Source organism: Equus asinus, chromosome 28 (genome assembly GCF_041296235.1).
Source record: "Equus asinus isolate D_3611 breed Donkey chromosome 28, EquAss-T2T_v2, whole genome shotgun sequence".
NCBI classification, from domain to species: domain Eukaryota; kingdom Metazoa; phylum Chordata; class Mammalia; order Perissodactyla; family Equidae; genus Equus; species Equus asinus.
Genome location: NC_091817.1, coordinates 47235979 through 47256432, shown reverse-complemented (window position 1 = coordinate 47256432; position 20454 = coordinate 47235979). Strand labels below are relative to the sequence as shown.

The 20454-nt window shown below is 62.4% G+C and overlaps 1 protein-coding gene across 4 annotated transcripts in view; it reads right to left on the bottom strand.

Annotated features, from left to right (window-relative positions):
• The window catches only part of GSE1 (Gse1 coiled-coil protein), a 404616-nt gene that overhangs the window by 239065 nt on the left and 145097 nt on the right, over positions 1-20454 (bottom strand). For all 4 annotated transcript variants that reach the window (XM_044761015.2, XM_014838744.3, XM_014838661.3 and 1 more), the window contains exon 2: positions 18627-18807. In XM_044761015.2, the coding sequence (XP_044616950.2) occupies positions 18627-18807 (181 nt within the window). The remainder of the gene's footprint in view (positions 1-18626; positions 18808-20454) is intronic.

Below are 20454 nucleotides of genomic sequence, written 5' to 3'. Positions count from 1 at the left end.
GCCTGCACCCCGGCCCCGTGGGGCGTGTGGCCGGGAGATAACCACATTCCAGGGGCCGGCCCCCGTCAGGGCCCAGGACCGCGTGATTGATGCCAGTGGACGCCCACCCGCCCGCCCACAGGAGGGGGCCCAGCAGAACGCAGGGGCTCCGGAAAGCAGGGCTGGCTGGGAGCCCGCGCGGCTGCCGTCTGTTCCTGGGCCTCAGGCAGGACTCTGGCGGGCACCCCAGGGAGGCGTGAACACGGCCCCCAGGTCAGCGGGGTGCTCCCAGGCTGCTGCCAGGCCGAGGGGCCCACCTCCAGCTTGTTCTGTGATGACATTTCTCTCTACCAACAGACACATCAGCCTCAGGTTTACCCAACAGCCTGTTGAGGGGCGGTTGGCACAAGCGAGTCCTCCCAGGTCTGGCCAGTGTTCTAAGCTCCGAGACCCCTGAGAGGTCACCGTCCCCAGGGCCAGACAGAGCTGCCAGCCTCAGTTCTGCCTTGGTGAGAGCTGCTGTGGTCTGGCACCCAGTTCACATCCTGTCTGTCCAACCGCCCAGCCTCAGTTCCCTCATCTCATGTAGCCTTGAGTACACGGGGGCCAACGGCATCCACCTTTCAGGGATGTCGTGAATATTGGCAGCTAGTAAGGGCTCTGTACGTGTTTGCTAAAGAAAATTAAGTTTGACCTAGCAGATTCCACTGCTATTTATCTATCCGAAAGGAGGGAAAACAGGTGCTTGAAGCCAGACTTGCACACAGATGTTCACAGTAGCATTATGCACAGCAGCCACATGGTGGAGGCGGCCCAAAGTGCATTAGCGGGAGAACGAAGGCATAACAAGTGGTCCACCCAGACAACGGAATATTACTCAGTCAGGAAAAGGAACGAAGCCCCGACACACGCCACAACACGGACGAAGCTTGAAAACCTTATCCCAAGTGAAAGAAGCCCGTCACAGAAGACCACAGATTGTCGATTCCACCTATAGGAAACGTCCGGAAGAGACAAATCGTAGAGGCAGAGGGCAGGTCAGTGGTTGCCAGGGGCTGGGGAGGGAGGATGAGAAGGACAGCTAATGGGCCTGGGGGGCCTCCTTTTGGGGTCATAAAAAGACGTTTGAACTGGATAGTGGCAATGGTGGCACAACGTCGTGAATGTACCAAACGCTACGGAACTGTTCACTTTCAAACGGCTAGTTTTACATTATGTGAATTTATCTCAATACGAAAAATTAAATTAACACGCATTGCAAAGATTTCACCACACAACCAGTGGGTCCCCACACCCACCTGGAAATTCACAGGTACCCAGATAACACGCCAAGAGCAGGAGAAGGAACCTCCCACGTGGGCAGGAGGACGCTGCCGCTGGGGGAGGTGGGCCTCGAGCTGGATGACGGCAGACCCCCCCAGTGGATGCCAATTGGCTTCATCTTGCCTGTGACCTTGACCAGTGGCTCCTTAGGCCTCAGAACCATGCAGCTGATCCCGGGGCACAGGGAGGAGATGGGAGGGGGAGGCTTCAGTGTCCCCACAATTCACACGAGGCCCCAGGGCACCACCTCCTCCTCACCCCTGGGAGCATCTCCCTTTGTCTCCAAGACTTGGACCACCCTCCTTTGCATCTTGGAATCCTTTAAGTCACAGCTCTGTCTCTCCTCCAGGAAGCCCTCCCAGACCGCTTCGGTTGTGTGCTCTTAACACTGGGGGTACCCAGCTGGACTTTAAGATCCCTGAGGACAAGGCCACCACCTCTGACTGCCTGTTGCTGTTCAGGACTACAGTGACTGTCTATGGTAGAATTTCCCGGCCAGTCCTGCGGTCCTTATAATCCATCAGAATGTTCTGGAAATGACAATGCTTTGACTTCCCAAGGCCAAATGCCTGATGTCCTACCTTTGGATTTGCAAAACTGGAAACCATGCTTGGCAGGGTTGGGCCACCCAGTAGGTGCAGACCGGGCAGCAAGGCCGACGAGCCGGCCCCCCTCCCAGTGGCCACACCCTGGACACTGCACAGGTCTTATCTCCAGGGAGCCGGAGCAGAGGATGACCCCAGCACCCCCCTTCCCTCGCCTCCTTGGATCTGGCCGTGGCTCTGGCCAGGCCTGGGGGTCAGGCAGCAGAGGGAGCCCACGCCAGGTGGACGGGCTCCAGGCCCCCTCACGGCCCAGCCGGTGGGCTGCCAGCCCTCCAGGGAGTGGGGTCCAGGTCCAGGAGGCTGAGCTGGCACCTGCAGGGAGGGGGACGGCAGGAAACGCCCCCCAGGGATGGGGCTGCTGGTTCTGTCTTGGCCAGACCTCAGCTGATCCATGAGAACCAGAAGGCCTGGGAGCCTGACCAGTGGCTCCCCACGGGGGTCGGGGAGGAAACCAACACTCAGAAGCACCTACTATGTGCAGGGAGCACCTATCAAGTCTCTTCAGGGGGAAAGTGGATGGGAATCAATGCATAAGAGGAAGAGGCCCTAAGTTCTCTTATTTGACCGATCCATCTATCATTCATTCAACAAACATTTACTGAGGGCCTACTATGTGCTGGGCTGTTCTACATGCTGGGGCACAGAGAGGAACAAGAACAGACGGGAATTCTTGCTTTCTGGAGCTGCCCGGCCAGCGGGGATGGCAGAGGCTGAGCAGAGAAAATCAGTGAAATGCACTCTCAGACACTACTAGACGGTGACGTGTGCCCGGGACAACTTAAAGGAAGGACAGTGTGACACGGGAGGACGTTCTAGAAGAGGCAGATAGGGAAGCCGGCGGATCCTGGGGAAGTTGTGAGGGGTGGAGGGCTGCTGGGAGCAGCCGGCAGCAGGGCCAAGGGGCGAGCCTGGAGTGTGGATGGGGCGCACGGCTCCCTGCACGGCCCGGGGGCAGGTGGCTTGTCCGGGTTTGCCAGCCAGTGAGGCCCTGACCTTGGATCTGAACCCGGATTTCTGAATTCTCAAGTTCTCCTGGCTGTTTGCACCAGCTGGAGAGGGTCCCACTGTGCACCTCACACCACTGGTTTAGCAAAACTTCTCCCCGAGGGCAGGAGAGGGAGAAACGGTGGGGGGAAAAGATGGCAGACTGGCACAAAAGTAGCCAGGTGGCCGGGGGCCAAAGGGACGCAAAGGGACAGGTGGCCGTTTTCCATCCCTGAGTTGCCTGCCCGGCTCGCCTGGGGACCCAGGGCGCATTCGAGGCCTCAGGGGGCCAACGTTCGCCCGGCCTCGGCTCCCAGTCTCCAAGATGGGCTGACGGAGACGGACTGACCGGCGCCGGCCCGTCAGAGGCAGGAGGGCACAGAGCACGGAGGGCCGGGCTGCCTGTCCAGTGAGCGCTCAACACACAGAAGGAGGGGCTGTTCTTACAAGGGGCAGAGTCGGGGGTCCCGGCCCTGAGGGGGGCGTCACGGGGGCTGGGCGGCCTTCCCGGCTCTAATCGCCCCATGCACGCCCACCCTCCAGACACTGGCCCAGCTCCCCTCGCCACCACCTGGGAGCCCAGCCCCACCATAGCCCCAGGGGACAGGCCACGGTGTGGAGGGCACCAAGTCCCCAGCCAGTGAACGTCATGGAGTCTGAAAAGGGAGTCTGCAGGCCTGGCCCTTCCCAGTCCACCCACAGCCGCACGGAGGGGGCCGTCAGGGCCAGCGGGACCTGCCCCCACTGCCCCCCGCCCTGCCGGGCTCCCTGCCACCTGACCACATGTTCCCAAGCCCGCTGGGTGACCAGGCCGATAAACCCCCTTCCTGGGGACAGGCTGTCTGCAGAAGGCCCGAGATAAGGCTGAGCGGCCACCGCAGAGCCCCTGGCTTCCTCTGCCCCGGGGCCCACGCCTCTCCCCTGCAGCTGTTTACAGATCCAGGGCTCACCCCGCGCCAAGGCTGCTGCGGCCGCCCCTGGGGACAAGGGGAGCCCCAGCCCCCGTGTGCTAGGACCTCCAAGTGTTAGCAGGAAGCTCGAAGCTGGCACTTTGTGCCCAGGGCACGTGGAGTGGAAGCAACGGGCACTTTCACCACTTCTGCTTGAAGTGCTTTCCACTATTTTATTTAATCAGCCCACAACCCCATGATATAGTCTGTTATCTGCCCTTTTCAGATGAGGAAACTAAGGCACAGAGAGGCAGGTAATTTGTCCAAGGCCACATAGCTGGGAGAAGTTTCGATTGGCATCTGCCCCCCAGCGGCCCAGAGGTGAGCCCTTGAATTAAGACTTTACATCTTGGCAAGGAGGGCCAGGGGACAAGGAGGGGCCAGGGGACAAGGAGGGGCCAGGGCGGGGGTCAGGGAGGCACAGTACCCACTCGCTTCTGACACTACATGGGTGCCTGGGGAGAACGGGATGCACCAGATGCTCAGAGATGGGCGGATGTCCCTCTGACCTCTGAGGGATGGACAGAGCTTCCTACAGCCCCCCAAACCTCCACACCAGGTGCAGCCCACCATGGGTGCCCCGTGACCCACAATCGTTCGCACACGTCACCACACTAACATTCCAGGCTTATGTTCAAAAGCAACCAGAATTCTAGAATCAAAAATCAAAATGTGGTTGGCGGGGAAGACGGGAGGGATGCCCTGGGCCACTGCACTCTGGACAACTCTAACTGAATGGTCCCTGAGATTATGCAGTGCACGACCTGCACAACGGCAGGAGCATCCAGAAACCCAGTGGGACCTGAAGCCCGGTGATGGCGACTGAGTAAGAGGCCTGCAGACAGACCTGTGTCGCCTCAGACACAACCTTTCCCCAGAACAGAGCGAGCAGCTCTCTCGGCAGAAGACCCCCTCCTCGCTGTCCTGCGCTCCCCTCACAGCACGGCCCCCACCCGGCCCCCGGCCCAGCGGGACCCCCACTCACACCTTGTGCTGCGGGGGCACCTGTGGCTTGGCAGGGCCTGGCGCTGAGGGGTGAAGGCGCAGACGGCCGCCGCCCGCCCTCCCCCACTTCTGGGCTCCCCTCCAGCTCCGGGCTCGCGCGGTGACAGCCCGCCTCCCACGGCTTGGAGAACAGAGCCAGGCTGTGTTCACGTGTCCCCCGCCGGGACCACACGGCGGGTGGGCGGGGGAGCAGAGCCACCACCCCACACCGCCAGGCCACAGGCTCTGTCTGTGCCCAAACCTGCCATTAGGGAGACGCTTGGCGGCCAGACCAGCCCACCCAGCCACCAAACTCGCCCCCGACCAGCTCCCGGGGGCCAGGGCGGTCCTCAAGGATGGGGGCCAGGGCTGAGGGCCGAAGGGCAGGCCACAGCAGCAGCACTTGTAACCGCACAGCCTTTGCAACACCAGAGAAGACAGAGCTCCTCGGGCATCCCCATTCTACGGACTGGGAAACTGAGGCTCAGAGAGGGCGCACAGCCCGGCCGGTGTGGTCTGGTTCCTGAGGCTGTGCTGTCGGCCCTCTCACTGTGCTCTGCTTCCCGGGGGGCACGGGGAGGGAAGCGGGGGGCAGGTCGGCTCTGTGGGGGGCAGGGGCTGGAGCAGCGCCTGGGGATCCCCAGGGCTCAGGGGCAGCTGCTCAGGCCCCAGGAGGCGGGAGGGAGGCCACCCAGAGGGAGGAGGCTGGGTCCCTGTGGGGATTCCCGCTCTAGCATCGCTGGGCTGGTCCCGGGCCCCAGCACATGCCCGAGCGAACCTTCCACCTCTCTGAGACTCAGTTTCCCATTCTATAAAACAGGGCTGATGGCTTGAGAGCGGGTATGCAGTAGGTGCTTAATAAATGCTCCTTCCTTTCCTGTACCCCGCTGGCTGAGGGGAGACCGGGGCAGAGGCTGGGATGCTGCCCCCAGGACGGTGTTTTCCAGCGATTTCTGAGCACTTGCTCTGTTCCCCATAAGGCAGCTGTGTCTCACCTTGGTGGGCTGCTGCCCGTCCCGGGCCCCATGAGGGTCACACAGAGTCCTCCCTGGCCCAGTCGGTGTTGTGAGACTCCTGTGTTTCTCCCCACCTGGAGAGACACGGGGACTCAAACGTTCCCAGACAAGGAGAACAGCAATGACGATGGGGACGGTGACAATCAGGTGTGACAGCTCACACGGCTGAGCTGGGCTGTCCTGATGGCCTCACACCCTGACCTGCTCCGTCCTCACAGCCCTGGCCAGTGAGGTTTATGTCAGGAAGTGGCCCAGAGAGGTTAGGCAGCTTGTCCAAGGCACACAGCACAAAGTGGCAGTGCCAGATTAGAACCCAGGCCAGCCGGGTCCAGAGTCCCACTTTTCACACATCTGGGGAGCAAGGGACGCCTGGGGTGGTCTCCTGGCCGCCATAAGGAAGGGTGTGAGGCCACCGTCACGGAGGTGGAGGGGCGGGTCCTGAAAGCTGGCCTCGGGGGCCTTCTCCTCCACAGCCCTCGGCGACCCAGCGGGTCAGACGTGTGTCACGTCCGCACCCTTCACACCCTCCACGGCTGGCGGGCCTGGCCGGCCTCCAAAGCCACTGTCTGCAGACTCATTCCCTCGGCCCCGAGCCACAGGGGCCACCTGGCCCGTGGGGGCTGCTGGGCACGCACGCACACGCACACAGAGCCACACACGCACAGAGACAGGCACACACACGTGCACACACAGCCACCAGAGACGGGGTACGGAGCTGCTGGCCTGAAGCCCCACGTGACCCGCCCGTCCTAGGTGAGCAGGGATGGAGGCCTGGTGGGCAGCCGGTGGCTCCCAGAGGACACACAGAGTCCGGCCCTGCCACGGCTACGGGTCATGGCGGGGGCCGCGGGGACAAAAGCACAGTTGCACCCACCATCCTCCACTGCCCGCCCAGCCGTCCACTCTAGCAACGGCCACTGAGCACCGACTGTGTGCAGACCCTGCAGGCAGCAACCAGTGCATCCTGACGCTAGTTTAGCGCGGGAAGGATGGGGACGAGGGCAGGACCCTGACGCAACGGCGACCCCGTTACTGAGCCTGCGCTCTGCACCCTCCTTCATGTCCCCACTTCCTGTTTCTGCCTGTTTTGTTTGACAAGAAAGAGAAATAATGAGATGGCAACACCCAAAGATCCAACGGTCTCGTGTCATAAGCCGGGCAGCCGCATGTCCTGGTCTGTCCGGGACGGTCCTGCTTTCACCCGACGCCCGTGTCATAAATAACAGCGCCTCCTACGCTTTCACATGGGCCCAGGGTTAGGCTCAGTTGAAGCCAAGCAAGTTCCCTTCCCGTTCTGGAGCGAGGAAAAGAGATCCAGTAATATTGAGAGAGGAAAAGGGAGGGTCTGAGGACGGAGCAATCACTGAAGGCTTCCTGGAAGAGGCGGGCTGAGCTGTGCCTGGAAGAAAGGAGACACCGCCCACTGAGGCCCCCTGCCCATGACCCACGCCTGTGCTCAGCTTCCATCCTCTGTTGAAGGACAGTGGTCTGGGGGACCCCAGAGAGTGCAGACACAGAACAAAAGGCAGTTACAGGGACAGGGCCTCAGGCTGCCTGGGGCGAGCGAGCAGGTGGAGCCGGCCTGGCCAGATGAGGCGGCGAGGAAGGGGCTGGAAGTGGGGGGTGGCTAACACAGTGGGGACAGAGAGCCCCGGACGGCTCCTGGCTGGCTGCACCCCGGCCTGCTCCTGGGCACCCAGCGCCCTGGGCGGACAAGGCGCCCCACCCTCCATGGCCACAGGGGCCTCGTCACTGGCACCCCCCCCGTCCAGGCAGGACCGGCGCTGTCCCCAGCGTGGACGGCCAGCCACTGCCCTCCCAGGCACGGCCCTGCAGGGATTCTAGAGAATCTTCCGGCCTTCTCAAAGGTTAGGAAACTTTTTCTTAAAGGGATGAACTTCCTGTAATTGAGGACACATCTCCTCCCACGCGGCAGGTCAGCACGCAAAAGCTCCGTGCCACACTTTGCACCCCAGTTCTGCCAGGCAACCGACCGCTGGGTGACCATCAGCAAGTCACCTGACTCCTCTGTGCCTCTGTCTTCTCATCTGGAATGTGGGGGAAGAACAGTGCCCACCTCGCTGGGTGTCGTGAGGATTCAGTGAACTGGCACCTGCCAAGTGGGGCAGAGCCTTGGTATACTGTAGGGGATCGTTACACGCCAGCTGCCAAGTCCTTCTTGCTGCACAGATGAGGCAAACAGAGGAAGAGGGACCTGGAATCTGAGCCTCGTAAGGGGGATTGTCCTGCCTGACCTCTGCCCCTCCAGAACCTCTCCACAGATTTGGTGGTTCCTGCTTGAATACTCCCAGGGACGGGGAGCTCACTACCTCGAGGCTGGCCCCCTGTGGATGCGCAGGGGAGTATGTTCCCCTTGTCAGCGTGTTCCTTCTTATCAGATTAAATCCAAGCCAGGGAGTGAAAGGTCAGGACCGTGCCTCCCACCTCAAGGCCCGGGGCCCTGAGTGTTGCCCGGCTGTGATGGGAGGAAGGGGGAGGTGCAGAAGTGCTCACGTCCCACCTGGTATGGGAACCAGGGCTCCAGGCTTTGGCCTCACCTGCCTGTGCACACCTGTGCCCTCCCGGGACCTCCTGGAGGCGGAGCCTCAGGGCTCGTGTCCTCGGCCTCCTCCACCTGCTCTGAGTTCCCAGATCCGCCTGCCTGCTCTCCAGGTCCCTCCTGCCCTTCTCCTCCCATTCCCGGAAGCAGGAGGTGGCCTGGGAGACGGGTCATCTGGGTTCTAGACCCTGCTCTGTCCTGGTCTGCTGGGCAGCCCCCAGCGGGGTGCTCCCTCCTCTGTGCCTCAGTTTCCTCCTCTGTGCGAAGGGAGGGCAGGACTGAGCAACCTCTGCGGGCTACCTGGCTCCCAGGGCCCTACCTCTGCCCTGCACCCCCAAGGCTGGGAGGACGGCAGGCTCACCTGCGCCCACCCGAGGGTGCCTGCGCCAGCCCGTACTCCAAAACGACGCGGTGGGCAGACGGGGCTGCCAGGGCAGGGGCGTCGGGCCGGGCCCAGGGAGGCCCGGGGGCTGCAGCACTCACTGCTGCACCTCCGCGCTCTGCCACGTGCCCTTGCGATCCCCACGCCTGCCCTGGGCTCAGATGGGGGCCATCACACTGGCCCCTGGGGACAGCTCAGCACCCCACCCCCCGCTCCGTCTCCTGTCCTGGAAGTCTGGGCACCATCCCAGGACCCAGCCCCCCACAGCCCCGCGCGGGGGACTCACCCGGCAGAAGCACCTTCCACCTGGGGCCCTTCTGGTCCATGGGAACTGACCGTCCCAGCCCCTGTCCTGGCCCGGCTGCCTCGGAGCAGCTCCCTTCGGCCCGGGGACGGGGGAGCGGAGCGGCGGGGCCGGGAGGAGCAGAGAGAACCCCGCTCAGCCCTGCCGCTCAGCTTCAGGAGTCGGCAGAGAGCCGAGAGCCAGTCCCAGCACGGCCGGCAGGCGGGCCCCCCTCCCCCCGCCACCCCGCCCGGGCACACCCCCGCCAGCTGCAGCCGGCAGCCCAGCCGAGGGCTGGGAGGGTGGGGGGCCGAGAGGGGAGCCGCGGCCACTTCCTGCCCTCCCTGTGGGCTCCGGCTGCACCTTCGAGTGGCCGGAGACCCCGAGGTATTTACCACGCGGGGGGAGCCCCTGAGGCTTGGGTAGCAGAGGGGACCCCAGACCCCAGAGGGGGCCACAGAGTGACCCCCCCCACCAACAGCACCCTCGTTCGTTCATGTAGTCACTCAACAACCTATCTCAGTACCTACTGTGTGCCAGGCCCTGCTGGGCCTCTAGCGCCCCAGGCAGAACGAGCCATGCCGCGGCGGCCTGCCCGGAGGTCAGGACCACGAAGGGCGGACGTCACAGAGGCAGGGGCCATAGGCGGCTCGGCTCAGGCGGAAGGGAAGGGCACAGGCTTCCAGCCCTAGACGCAGGGGTGCTTTGGCCTCGGCAGGTGCCCTGTGGGAGGGGAGCTGCTCCGGGTGGAGGAGGCCTGGGAATGATGGAATGGAGGAGGGGTCAGGGCCCACCGGGGAGGGGGCGCTGCTGAGCAGAGGCAGGGTGGGGTCCCGGGGCTGGAGGGGATTCCAGGGGAGGCTGGGGGGTGCGGTGGGCAGGCACCCGCCACAGGGCTGCAGTCTCTGGTGCCCTGGAGAGACATTCCCATGGGACACTCAAGACGGAAGTCTAGGGCGGGGAAAGGAGAAGGGGGCGGGGAGAGAAGCCCACCGCCACTGGGGTCTTAGCTCTGGGGGTCTCCTCCCCGGAGGGCCTTGTCTCTGCCCTACAGGAGTCCAGACGCCCAGGTCAAGGGCTGCCTCCTCCTTGGAGCCCTCTCGGCTGCACCGCACTTTCCCTGCCATCCTGCCCCGTTAGAGCCCATCTTGGCGTATCTGGGGACAGAGGGCTGGGCATCGGCTGGCGGTGGGAACCCGGCTCAGCTGCCTTATGGCACCGACAGGCCCAGAGTGACGCCCGGTGCACGGAAGGGGGGCCCCAGGCTGCTTCCTGGGGTGCGGTGGTGGGAGGCTAGGGCAGGGGGCAGAACCTTGTCTGGGTCCCCGGGCTGAATCCCTTCCCCTTCCTGGGGTGGGCAGCAAGGCAGGGGCACGGTGGGGGGGGGGGTGGGGGGGGGTGGGGGGGGTGGGCAGCCAAGGGCTTGGGCCACGTTCCCGGGGCTCTGTTGCGCCACCTCCTGGGGAAACGTCAAACCGCATCGAGAACTTGCCGGGATGGGGGAGCATCCCGCCCTCCAGGAAGCTTCCGGTCAGGGTGGCGTGGGGACCCCCGGAGGGCCCCATCCCCATTCTAAATGCAGGGTTAGTAACTGAGGTCCCCGTCACAGCAGCAGCCCAACAAGAAGGTCCCCTCATCATCCACATTCCAGGGGAGGAAGCGGCCCCGGGGGGCCCAGAGCCCACCTGCGGGGCTGCACAGGCCGCCTCACGTTCGGCCGTCTCAGGTCCCAGGAAGCAGGGCCACGAGGCCCGAGGGGCCAGACCCCACAAGGCACCCACCCCGGTGCCCAGTGCAGAGTCGGCGCCCAGAACTTCCGACATCCCAGGGCAGCCCCACCAGCCAGCCCGGCCTTCAGCTGTGAGCAGGACCCTGTGGGCTGCACACAGCCAGCTCAGCCCAGCCAGAGTGACTGGTGTGGCAGGTCAACTCATGGCCCCCCAAGATGCCAAATCCCAACCCTTGGGCCCTGTGAATGTGTCGCTTTATATGGCAAAAGGGATTTGCAGACGTAATTAAGTTAGGGACATTGACACGGGCGATGCTCCTGGATCACCCAGGGGGGGTCCACAGCAATCACAAGAGGGAGGCAGGAGGAGGCGTGAGGACAGAATGAGGAGGCTGGGAGGATGCGGGGCCACGAGCCAAGGACTGTGGCGCCTCCAGAAGCTGGAAAAGGCAGGAAATGGACTCTCCCCTGGAGCTTCCGGAAGGAGCCGGCCCTGCGACACTGTGGCTTTCGCCCCTTGGGACCCGGGGCAGACCGTGGGCTCCAGATTCGCGGGGACAAAGCTGGGTTGCTCTGGGCTGCAGAGCTCGCGATGATTTGTTCCAGTGGCCCCAGGAAACTCATTCGCCGAGGAAGGAAGTTCTCTCCGGATTCACAGCATCTGATGTACGGCAGTCGCTCAATCAACGCTCTTCTCTATGCGTTTGATCGAGGGAGCTCACAGCCCCTCCCCAGAGTTGTCCAGGTACGAGGAGAGAAAGGACCAATCACCCACAGGCGACCTTGAAGTGTCCTTGACCCCAATACAATGACCCTGTGAAACCTCAGGGACAAACCGGCAGCCTGGGGTCGCTAGAGTTTTCTATGTTAGAGCAGAGCCCTGGAGAGGGAAGAAAGGTTCTGGGAAGGAGTAAGGACCTGCTTAGAATATCAGCCCTCAGGAAGCTTGCAGAGATGCTGACAAGAATCTCCCTTCCTCTTCACCCTCCACACTGTCCAGTCCCCCAGCACCAGCTGATTTAAAAGCTTGTATGCACTCAACAAACATCTATGGAGTACCTATTATGTGCCCTGTGCCAGGCGCTGGAGAGAGAAAGAGGATGGGAGTGCTGAGCACCAGCTGCCTCAGGGCCTTTGCACTTGCTCATCCCTTGGCCTGGAACTCTCTGTCCAATGCCACCTCCCCAGCAAGGCCCTCTGGGGCCACCTCACCTAAAGTAGCAAGCTTCATCTCTCTGTGTTCCCATATTTTGCTTCATGGCACCTGTCACCACCTGGCATCACACATTTTGCCCTGCAGAGTCCTTGGCACACAGTGGGTGCTCAATAAATATTTGTGAACAAACGCACACACAGGAATGGCCGTGCAGAGGTGGAGACAGCTGTGCGGACAGGCAGTCACGGTGAGGACACCAGCAAAGGTCTGCTGGGCGAGCACCCCGTGACGGCGGAGGGCCAGTCTGTGCCCGGCTCCAGCTCTCTGGGGTCCCCAACGCTGCCCCCGGGACATCCCCCCCAAGCCTTGGAACCATCATTTCTGCGGCTCAGCTGATCCCTTCTTTTCCACCTGAAATCTTGATCACAAACTTCTTTGGAAAAATATGAGAGTTTAGGGCAAAGAGCCCCTCTTAACAGCAATTCTGCCAGGTACAAAGAGCTCTTTTCTCTTCGTGCCGCTACGAACTGGTTTAGGTCAACGCTCAGTTTACAGTTTTATTAAATTGCCCAAGTTAAATTCTCTTTTCTTTTTTATTCCACGGAAATCTGAATCAGTCAGACAGACAGCCAGTCACACCCTCGCCCAGGGACCAGCTGGAACAGCCAGACCGTGGGAAGCAGGGCAGCAATGGGCAGAGAGAGGGGAGGGTCCCAGGCCCAGCAGGGTGAGTCCCCCGGACACCCAGCGGCTGCTGGGGGCAGAGCCACTGCGAGGAAGGAGCCTGGGGACTGCCGGGGCCCCCAAACCTCCTGTCCCGACTCGCAGGACTTGCAGCCTCGACGCTCCCGGCGTTATGAGAACTTCCCTAGAAGATAAACACCGCGCTTGCTGGAGAGAAAACGGCCTCCGGATCCCAGCTCGCTGGAGCCGCCCGAGGAGGCAGCCGGCCGGAGCAGGGAGGCCCTCCGGCAGCATCGAGCGCCTTTCGGGCAAAGCGGGCGAGAGGGCTGGGGATGGCAGCCAAGCCCGGCCCCCTGTGCCCTCTGAGCAGCTGCCGCTCGGCAGCGGGGGCAGGATCCTCCGCGCGCCTCATCAGAGCATCAGCACCGGCACCCGCTCGAAGCGAGGCCTGCCAAGGACTCCGGGGCCTGCGCCAAGGACCAAGTGGAGGCCCCACCTTTCTGGCCGTGGAGGCCCAACCCCGCCGGCCTGGAGCCCGTCTGCCCAACAAAGAGACAAAAGCTGCACAGGGCCAGGACTTCTGGGGTCACCAGCTCTCTCTCTGCCGGGGCCGGGGCCAGGGCCAGTGCCTGTGTTCCCCGTGCCAGGCACCGAGCTGAGGCTGGGCATGGATCGACTCTCGGACCCTCACAACAGCCAGGGGACCAGAGGCACAGAGAGGGTCTGCCTGATACCAAAAGCTAGGAAGGAACAGAGGCAGGATTTGAACTCGGGGAGTGGGAGTCCGGGGCTGAACACTTGGAGACGTCCACAGCCTAGTCACACCCAACAGATACTCATTTAAACGCACGGCTAGAAAGGCAAATAGGAGGGAAAGTGAAGCGGCTCAGGATGGACGCCGGCACCTGCATGCAGCTCAGCCTGCAGGCACGTCACGCTGCTACAGCCTCATGGCCCCGAGGTTCTATCTACCAGATGAGGCCCCCGCTCCTAGAACTCAGCCAGGGCCTGCAGGCTCAGCTCCTAGGCACCTGCTGTTTCTCTACGGGCTTCCTTCTTTCACGTGCTCAGCTTGACTCCCGATAGGCCCTGTTCCTGGGGAGCCACAGCACCTGCATGCAAAGCCACCCCATATCCAGGGGGGGATGGGGAGGCAGAGGGCTGGGTTCCATGGGGAGCCGGGGCAGGCCCGCGTTTGCATGCTGTCTGCACAGACAGGGCTGAGCGGGACGGCCTCGGGAAATGTGCTGTCTCAGGCAGCTTCTCAGAAGCAGACAAGGAGACGAGGACGTGTGTGCAAGTGATTTATAAGGCAGAGAGCACCCAGGGAGTCCCGGAGGGACAGGACCAGGAGGCAGAGACAGTGAGCGAGGGCAGACCCCAGGTAATGCCCGGCCCCAGCCCCAGCCTGTGGGAACCTGGAGGGGGAGCTGCATCTTCTGCTGGCAGCCAGGGGGCTGGGCTTCACGTCCCCACACCTGCAGGGGCACCAGAACCCCCAGCTGTTCCCCTAGAGCATCAGGGACGAGGGGAGGGCGTCCCAGGGGAGCACCACAGGCTCGGACCCATGCTCTCGGAGCTCATGGGGCAGTGGACGCACGGCCCAGTGGAACGGGCGGCCGGGGCAGCGACAGCCAGCTAGCCCTCAGCAGCGCCCGGCCTTCCTGCAGTGGACGGATGTTCCCGCCCCGCTGCCTTTGCATCTGGGTAGGGCGGGACTGGTTCAGGCCAATGGGAGGGACACGGGTCATTTCAAGGTGGGTGCATGTCAGTGGCTTTCCCGCATTCTCTTCCCCATGTTGGCAGGTAACGGGATCAGCGCACTCTGGAAGCCACGAGACGGGAGAGCCACAGGCTGGGGGCACCTGGGACCCTGTCCACATCCTATCCCCTGCAGCCTGGGCACAAGCCGCCTTGCGTGGCAAAGGGGAACAAGGCTGCTCGTCAGCTGACCTTGAGACGAGAGAGTAGCTGGACCGCCCAGGGGGGCCCATGGGATCACAAAGTCCTCGTGAGTGGGAGAGGGAGGGAGAAGAGAGTCAGAGACGAGATCAGAGAAGCAGGGGCAGAGAATGCAACGCTGCTGGCTCTGAAGGTGGAGGAAGCGGCCTCCAGAAGCTGGAAAAGGCCAGGAAATGGATGCTCCCTGGAGCCTGCAGAGGGAACGCAGCCCTGCGGACGCCTCGATTGCAGCCCAGCGGGACCCGCGTCAGACTTCTGGCCTCCAGAACGGTAAGATACTAAATGTGTGTTATTTTAACCCACCGAGTTGGTGGAGATCTGCGACAGCAGGAGCAGGAACTCAAACAGACATCTCCCAAGGTGAGCCGGCGCCATGGAAGACGTGCAGGGGCTCCTCCCAGGGCCTCCTCCCAGGGGCTCCTCCCAGGGGCTCCTGCCCGGCCCGCCAGCTCTTCCTCCTCTCCCCTGCCCCGGTGGACAGGGGTCCCCAAGAGCCCGGAGTAAGGACTGACGAGGACGGAAGCTTCTGAGCGGGAGCCGAGCAGTGGCTGCTGGGACAGAAGGAACCCGCCAAGCACCCCAGCACCCCAACATGGCAGGCCAAAGAGGAAGGGGCCCCAGGAACATGGCTGTGACGGAGAGTCAATCTCAGCCTGGTTTCCTGTGACCACTCCCCCCGCCCCCATCAGTGGGGTCTGTGGCTTCCACTATCTCTATTAACAAAGATACTATTAACCACTTTAGAAGCTGTTCACAGCTCAGAAAGGACATCCAGGGCTCATGTGACACAGCTATGGGGCTGCCACTCAGCTGTGCAACATGGCAGCCCCGACCGAGGGCCATGCAGGGAGCATACTCACAGAGACCACGAGAATGGGGCCTCCCTGGAGTCGGGCAGTGTGCAACCTGCACAACCTCGCGTGGCAGCCCTAGGCACCTCCTTAGGGTTCACCCCAGGTCACTGATACTATGCTACAAGGAAGATTTCATTTTCACCATGCCTACTCAGTGGTTGGAGCAGCTAAGCTTCGGGAAGATTCTGAGCCTTGCAAAGCCTCCATGGCTGGATTGACAGCGCTGAGGTTTAGAAACGTGGCCCTGGGTCTCGGGACCGAGCCACGCTCTCGCTGATCACCAGATGGTGCCACTTCTCTCCCATGGAGGCCGCGGAGGGCGCAAAGATAATTGTTCCAGGCAAACCCATCCCCATCGGCTGGTGATGAATTAGGAGCGTCCTCTCGCTGGATTTCATTCCGCGTGCGAGAGGCACATGAGAAATGGAGCTTCCTTGGACTAAAGGCTTCAGAATATTGGAAAGAGCCGAGCCTGGGGGCTCACCCCCCCTACGAGGGAAAGCCATCCCACAGTGAGGTTTCCACTGTGCCTTCTCCCACCACCTGGGGACTTCCCATCAGCCCAACGTTTGGGCCTTGCCTGTGAGGAATCCCGGCCCTGGGGGTCCCCAGGCCCCGCAGCCGTGAAGCCAGCAAGTGACCGCATCCCAGGAGGGCACTCTGGATGCTGCGTCCGAGAACCATGCATCCTCTGCTTCTGGGTGAGACCAAGGCAGCTGTTGGCCATGCGTGTCACCGGGGGGCCTCGGCCCAGCTACCCGGCCTGGCACAAGGGCTCCGGATGTGACAGTTTCCTTCCCGAGCAAACGCTGCTGTCCCCACGTACAAGGCGTTGGTAGAGAACTAGGGGTCAGAGATGGACTGCGATGGGGAGGCAACCCCCACCTGCCCATGGCCGCCCAGCCTTTCTGGGAGAGGACCCTGCCCCAGCCAGCACAATGGAAGCCACTACTGCAGGGGGTGGGGAGAGACTGTGAGAGACAGAGAGGGGTCTGGGAGACAGAGCGACAGGGCCGTGTGCATGTGTGTGTGTATGTGTGTGTATGTCTGCCCTTGTGTGTGGTCCCCTTGCCAAGTCTGTGTCTGTCTCTGCATGTCCCCATGCCTGTGTGTGTCCATGCGTCTGGACATGCCCCATGTGCCTGCCCCACCGTCCAGTTGGCAGTGCACGGCTGGCCCCGGGGGCTGTGCCGCCTGCCCGATGAGAGGTGGCAGGTGTGTAATAAACCATCAGTCACTGTCACGTTTCTGAGCAGCAGCCACGGCAGCCTCTCCGGGTGGGGCCTGACTGCGGGATGGTGCTCCTGGCGGGTCTCCGGCGGCGAAGCTGCACCTCCCAACCCGGGCCGCAGCCTGATGGGAGCAGCTGGCAGGCGTGGGCCTTGTGCCCTGCCCTGCCCCAGGCGGCCCCAGGCCAGGGGCCAGGCCTCGTGTGCCAGCCCACGGGACGCGGTTCTGCAGGCTATTACCCAGAGCTGAGGGGCAGCTGCGGGGGAGGAGGCTGGTCAGGAGAACAGCCTTGGAGATGCCCCCACGGCCTGGAGGAGGCGCCCCTGGGTGACTAGGAATTACTAGGAACAATGGCGCTGACACAGCCAGCACTTACGAGGACACAAGGTGCCAGGACCTGCCTGAACGGTCATCATGTCCTGGTTAATTTAATTCTCATGCTGCCCTATGGAGCCAGACACTCCCATTAGCCTTCATTCCCATTTCTCAGATGAGGAAACTGAGGCACGGAGAGGGAGATGACACTTGTTCAAGGTTCTGAGTGTGCTGGGGGACGGGGGAATGGCTCCTCAAAAAGCATCTCTGTGCCTGCCACCTGCATGCCCCCTCTGCTGCCTGACCACCCCGTCCCCACCTATCAGGGTCTGGAAGCCTCTGGTCAGCCGGATCCACCCATAGCCTGAGGCCCAGCCCCTCCTCTGGCCGAGTTCATGTCACAGAGAGAAAGAGGTGGTATTGGGGTCGTCCTGGAGATGGACGCCCCGGAGGAAGCCCATCTTGAGGGTGGGGCGGGCCAGCTGCCCACAACCCCAGCCTGTCTCCTTCTGGCTCCAGCTTGTCTTGCTAAGCGGCAGTGCCTTCAGCTGGCTGCCCACACAGGGGGTTGGCACAGGGTGGGCGGAGCTGGGGGTCTTGGGACTCAGGCCCAGGGGGCAGTCATGGGGGTAGGACACACAGTGACACAGTCTGAGGGGTCTCGAGGACACAAACACAGCCTAAGGCGCTGCTCCAGGACCCTCCCCGGGTAAGAAGGCAGGTGTCCACCCCACGCCAAAGTCCAGCCACAGGGCCGGACCTGGAACCCACGCACATCGCCCAGCCCGGGTCCCACAGGCCCTGTGGTAAAGGCTGCAGGACTCTACACTCACAGGCCTGCCAGCCAAGGACGAGGCCAGCCTCGGCGTCACCGGGGAAACTGAGGACGTCTGACGGTGCCTAGACGGGTGGTGGGCTCTCCATGGCTGGGGTGGGGGGTGAGATGCCCACCCTGGGAAACAGCATCTCCCCCCAGCCGAAGGTAACACCCAAGAGGGATGTGCGCCAGGACGTGGCTCATTCACAACCGACAACCCAGAAGCCGTCCCCATGCCAGGGCGCGAGCGGGCCCCCACTCAGGAGGAGCTGCGACGGAACAGCCACCAGCAGCGAGACGGCACAGATGGAGCCTGCGAGGACGAGCGAGGGGCCAGGCTGGAGCTGGGGTCACACCACCAGGCAGACAGGCCACGGTCGTTCGGGCAAAGGCAGATGCAAATGCAAGATGCAGGATGGTGGATCCATCCGGGGGCAGGACGCGGGGCGCGGGGCGACAGGGCGGATGGACCGTCCCAGCGCTCGGGTGGCAGCGGCTCTGGGGTGCCAATTACATGATTTCTTCAACGAATATGGTGGGACACAGAGATAAACACAAGAGAGGCCATCCGAGAATCAGGGATGAGCGGCGTCGAGAACAGGAATTCTGATTGAACCACGATTTGATCTAATCCCCAAGGAGTGTGAAAAAAACATCCAAACCCAGGCTGGCAGCCTCGGCCTCCAGGTCTCCCCCAGAACATGGCGATAGGGGTGGAACTCTGCTCCTGAACTGGAGTGGGGCCCCTCCCTGCCGGGGGCGGCACAGTCTGTCCGCCCCGGTACCCAGAGATACGAAAGAGCTGGCATCTACCTGTGCCCGTGAGGTCCGGTCCGGCCCCGTCCAGGCTGCTCTGCTGACACCGCGCTGGCCCCAGCTCCTGGGCGCTCCTGGGGCCCCTGGGCAGGCTCTCTGCTGGGGCGCCCGGTCGGGACTCGGGCTCCCGGGCGGGAGGCTGGACGACTGTCGATGCCTCGAGAGATGCAGAGGTGACCTGGAAAGAGAGGAAGGGGACACAGTGAGCCTCGGTCAGGCCTGCCCAGAGTGCCCAATGGGTGGGCCCCTGGGCTGTGGGGGGCCGTTCCTCCCCCTTGGCCTGGCTTTGCGGTTGGGGACGCGGCCTGGCCGGTGTGGGGCAGCAGAGCCACTGCGAGCATCTCCCTTGCCCGGCAAACCCCACCCGGGACGCCAGGCTGGGCGCTGGGCTTCCACCTGCCAGCCCACCCCTGCCCGAGCTCCTCAGCTCTGCACGAAGTTACTAATAACTACCTACTAGTTAGTTACAATGATTAACCAGTTAGTCTTCAGTTCACCTTGCAGGGTTAGGTCATCATGTCCCCTGACCCTCTTTTTTTACTGTTTCAATTGTGGTAAAATATACATAACATAAAATTACCATCTTGGCTATTTCTAAGTGTACAACTCAGTGGCATGAAGTCCATTCACGATGTTGAGAAACCATCACCTGGGATTTATTTCTAGAACTTTCTCTTCATCCCAAATGGAAACTCCGTCCCCATTAAACACTCATTCCCTGTTCCCTCCTCCCCTTAGGCCCTGGTAACCACCGGTCCACTTTCTGTCTCTACGACTTTGACTATTCTGGTCGCCCCATCCCTGTCCCACATCTGGGGAAACTGAGGCTCAGAGAGGGGCGGGAGGAGCCTGAGGTCACAAAGCTGCTAGACACCGAGGCGGGGTCAGCCCAGGTCAGCGGGGCTTCAGATGCTGGGCTCCCGCCTCCAACCCTGGAAGCCTGGGCGCGAGGCCAGGGCCCTGTGGGCGGGCGGGCAGGCGAGGCCATGAGCCGTGACCCACACGGGTTTCGGGACGTGAATGCTGGCTGCTACCAAGGGGCTGGTCCTGGGGTCTGGCAACGCCCTGCTTCCTGATTATGAGCTCTGGGGCCGGCACGGCTGTCGAAAATCAGCTTCGTGTTGATCCGGTCTTTTTAGGGATTTGTGCTATAAAACCGAAGTGCCTGAGAGAGACGGATGGCTCAGAGCTCCTGAGGCGAGCACGGGCTCCACCAGCCCTACATGGAGAGGCGGATAAATTTACCGTCTGTTTCCGGGAAGGCGTTAATTTATGGGATCCATATGGTGACACTGCCCAGACCACAGCCCCCGCAAATCCCACAGGCCTGCTGGTGGCTGAGGCTGGAGCCAGGAGGAGGCCCAGCACACTTATTCCTTCGCTCACTCACTTGTTCGCTCAGGGCCGCGGCGCCCAACAGCACAGCGGGGGCCAGGGAGCCCTGCGCGATGTGGTTCCCACCCGCCCGGTTTGAGCTGCTCTCGCAACCTTGCCCTAATCATCTCGGAAACTCTGCCAGGCCCAGGGCCGCTGTGTGTCTTCCATTAGTCACCGGATGACCCGGCCAGCCAGCCCAGGGGCCTGTCTACGGGGCGGCAGCTGGTCAAACCAGGCAGCGTCAGGGTGCGCACCCCACAGGCTGGCTGAGCAGAGAGAGGGAGACAGCACGTTCTCCTCCTGATGGCCGCATGTGAAAAGGACGCAGAGGCACAAAGAGAAGAGTGGCCTGTCTGAGCTCCCACAGTGGTTGGCAGCATGGGGGGAATTCGAACCCCCACAGTCGGGAGAACACACGGCTGTGGTTACACGGAGGGAATCCAGTGCC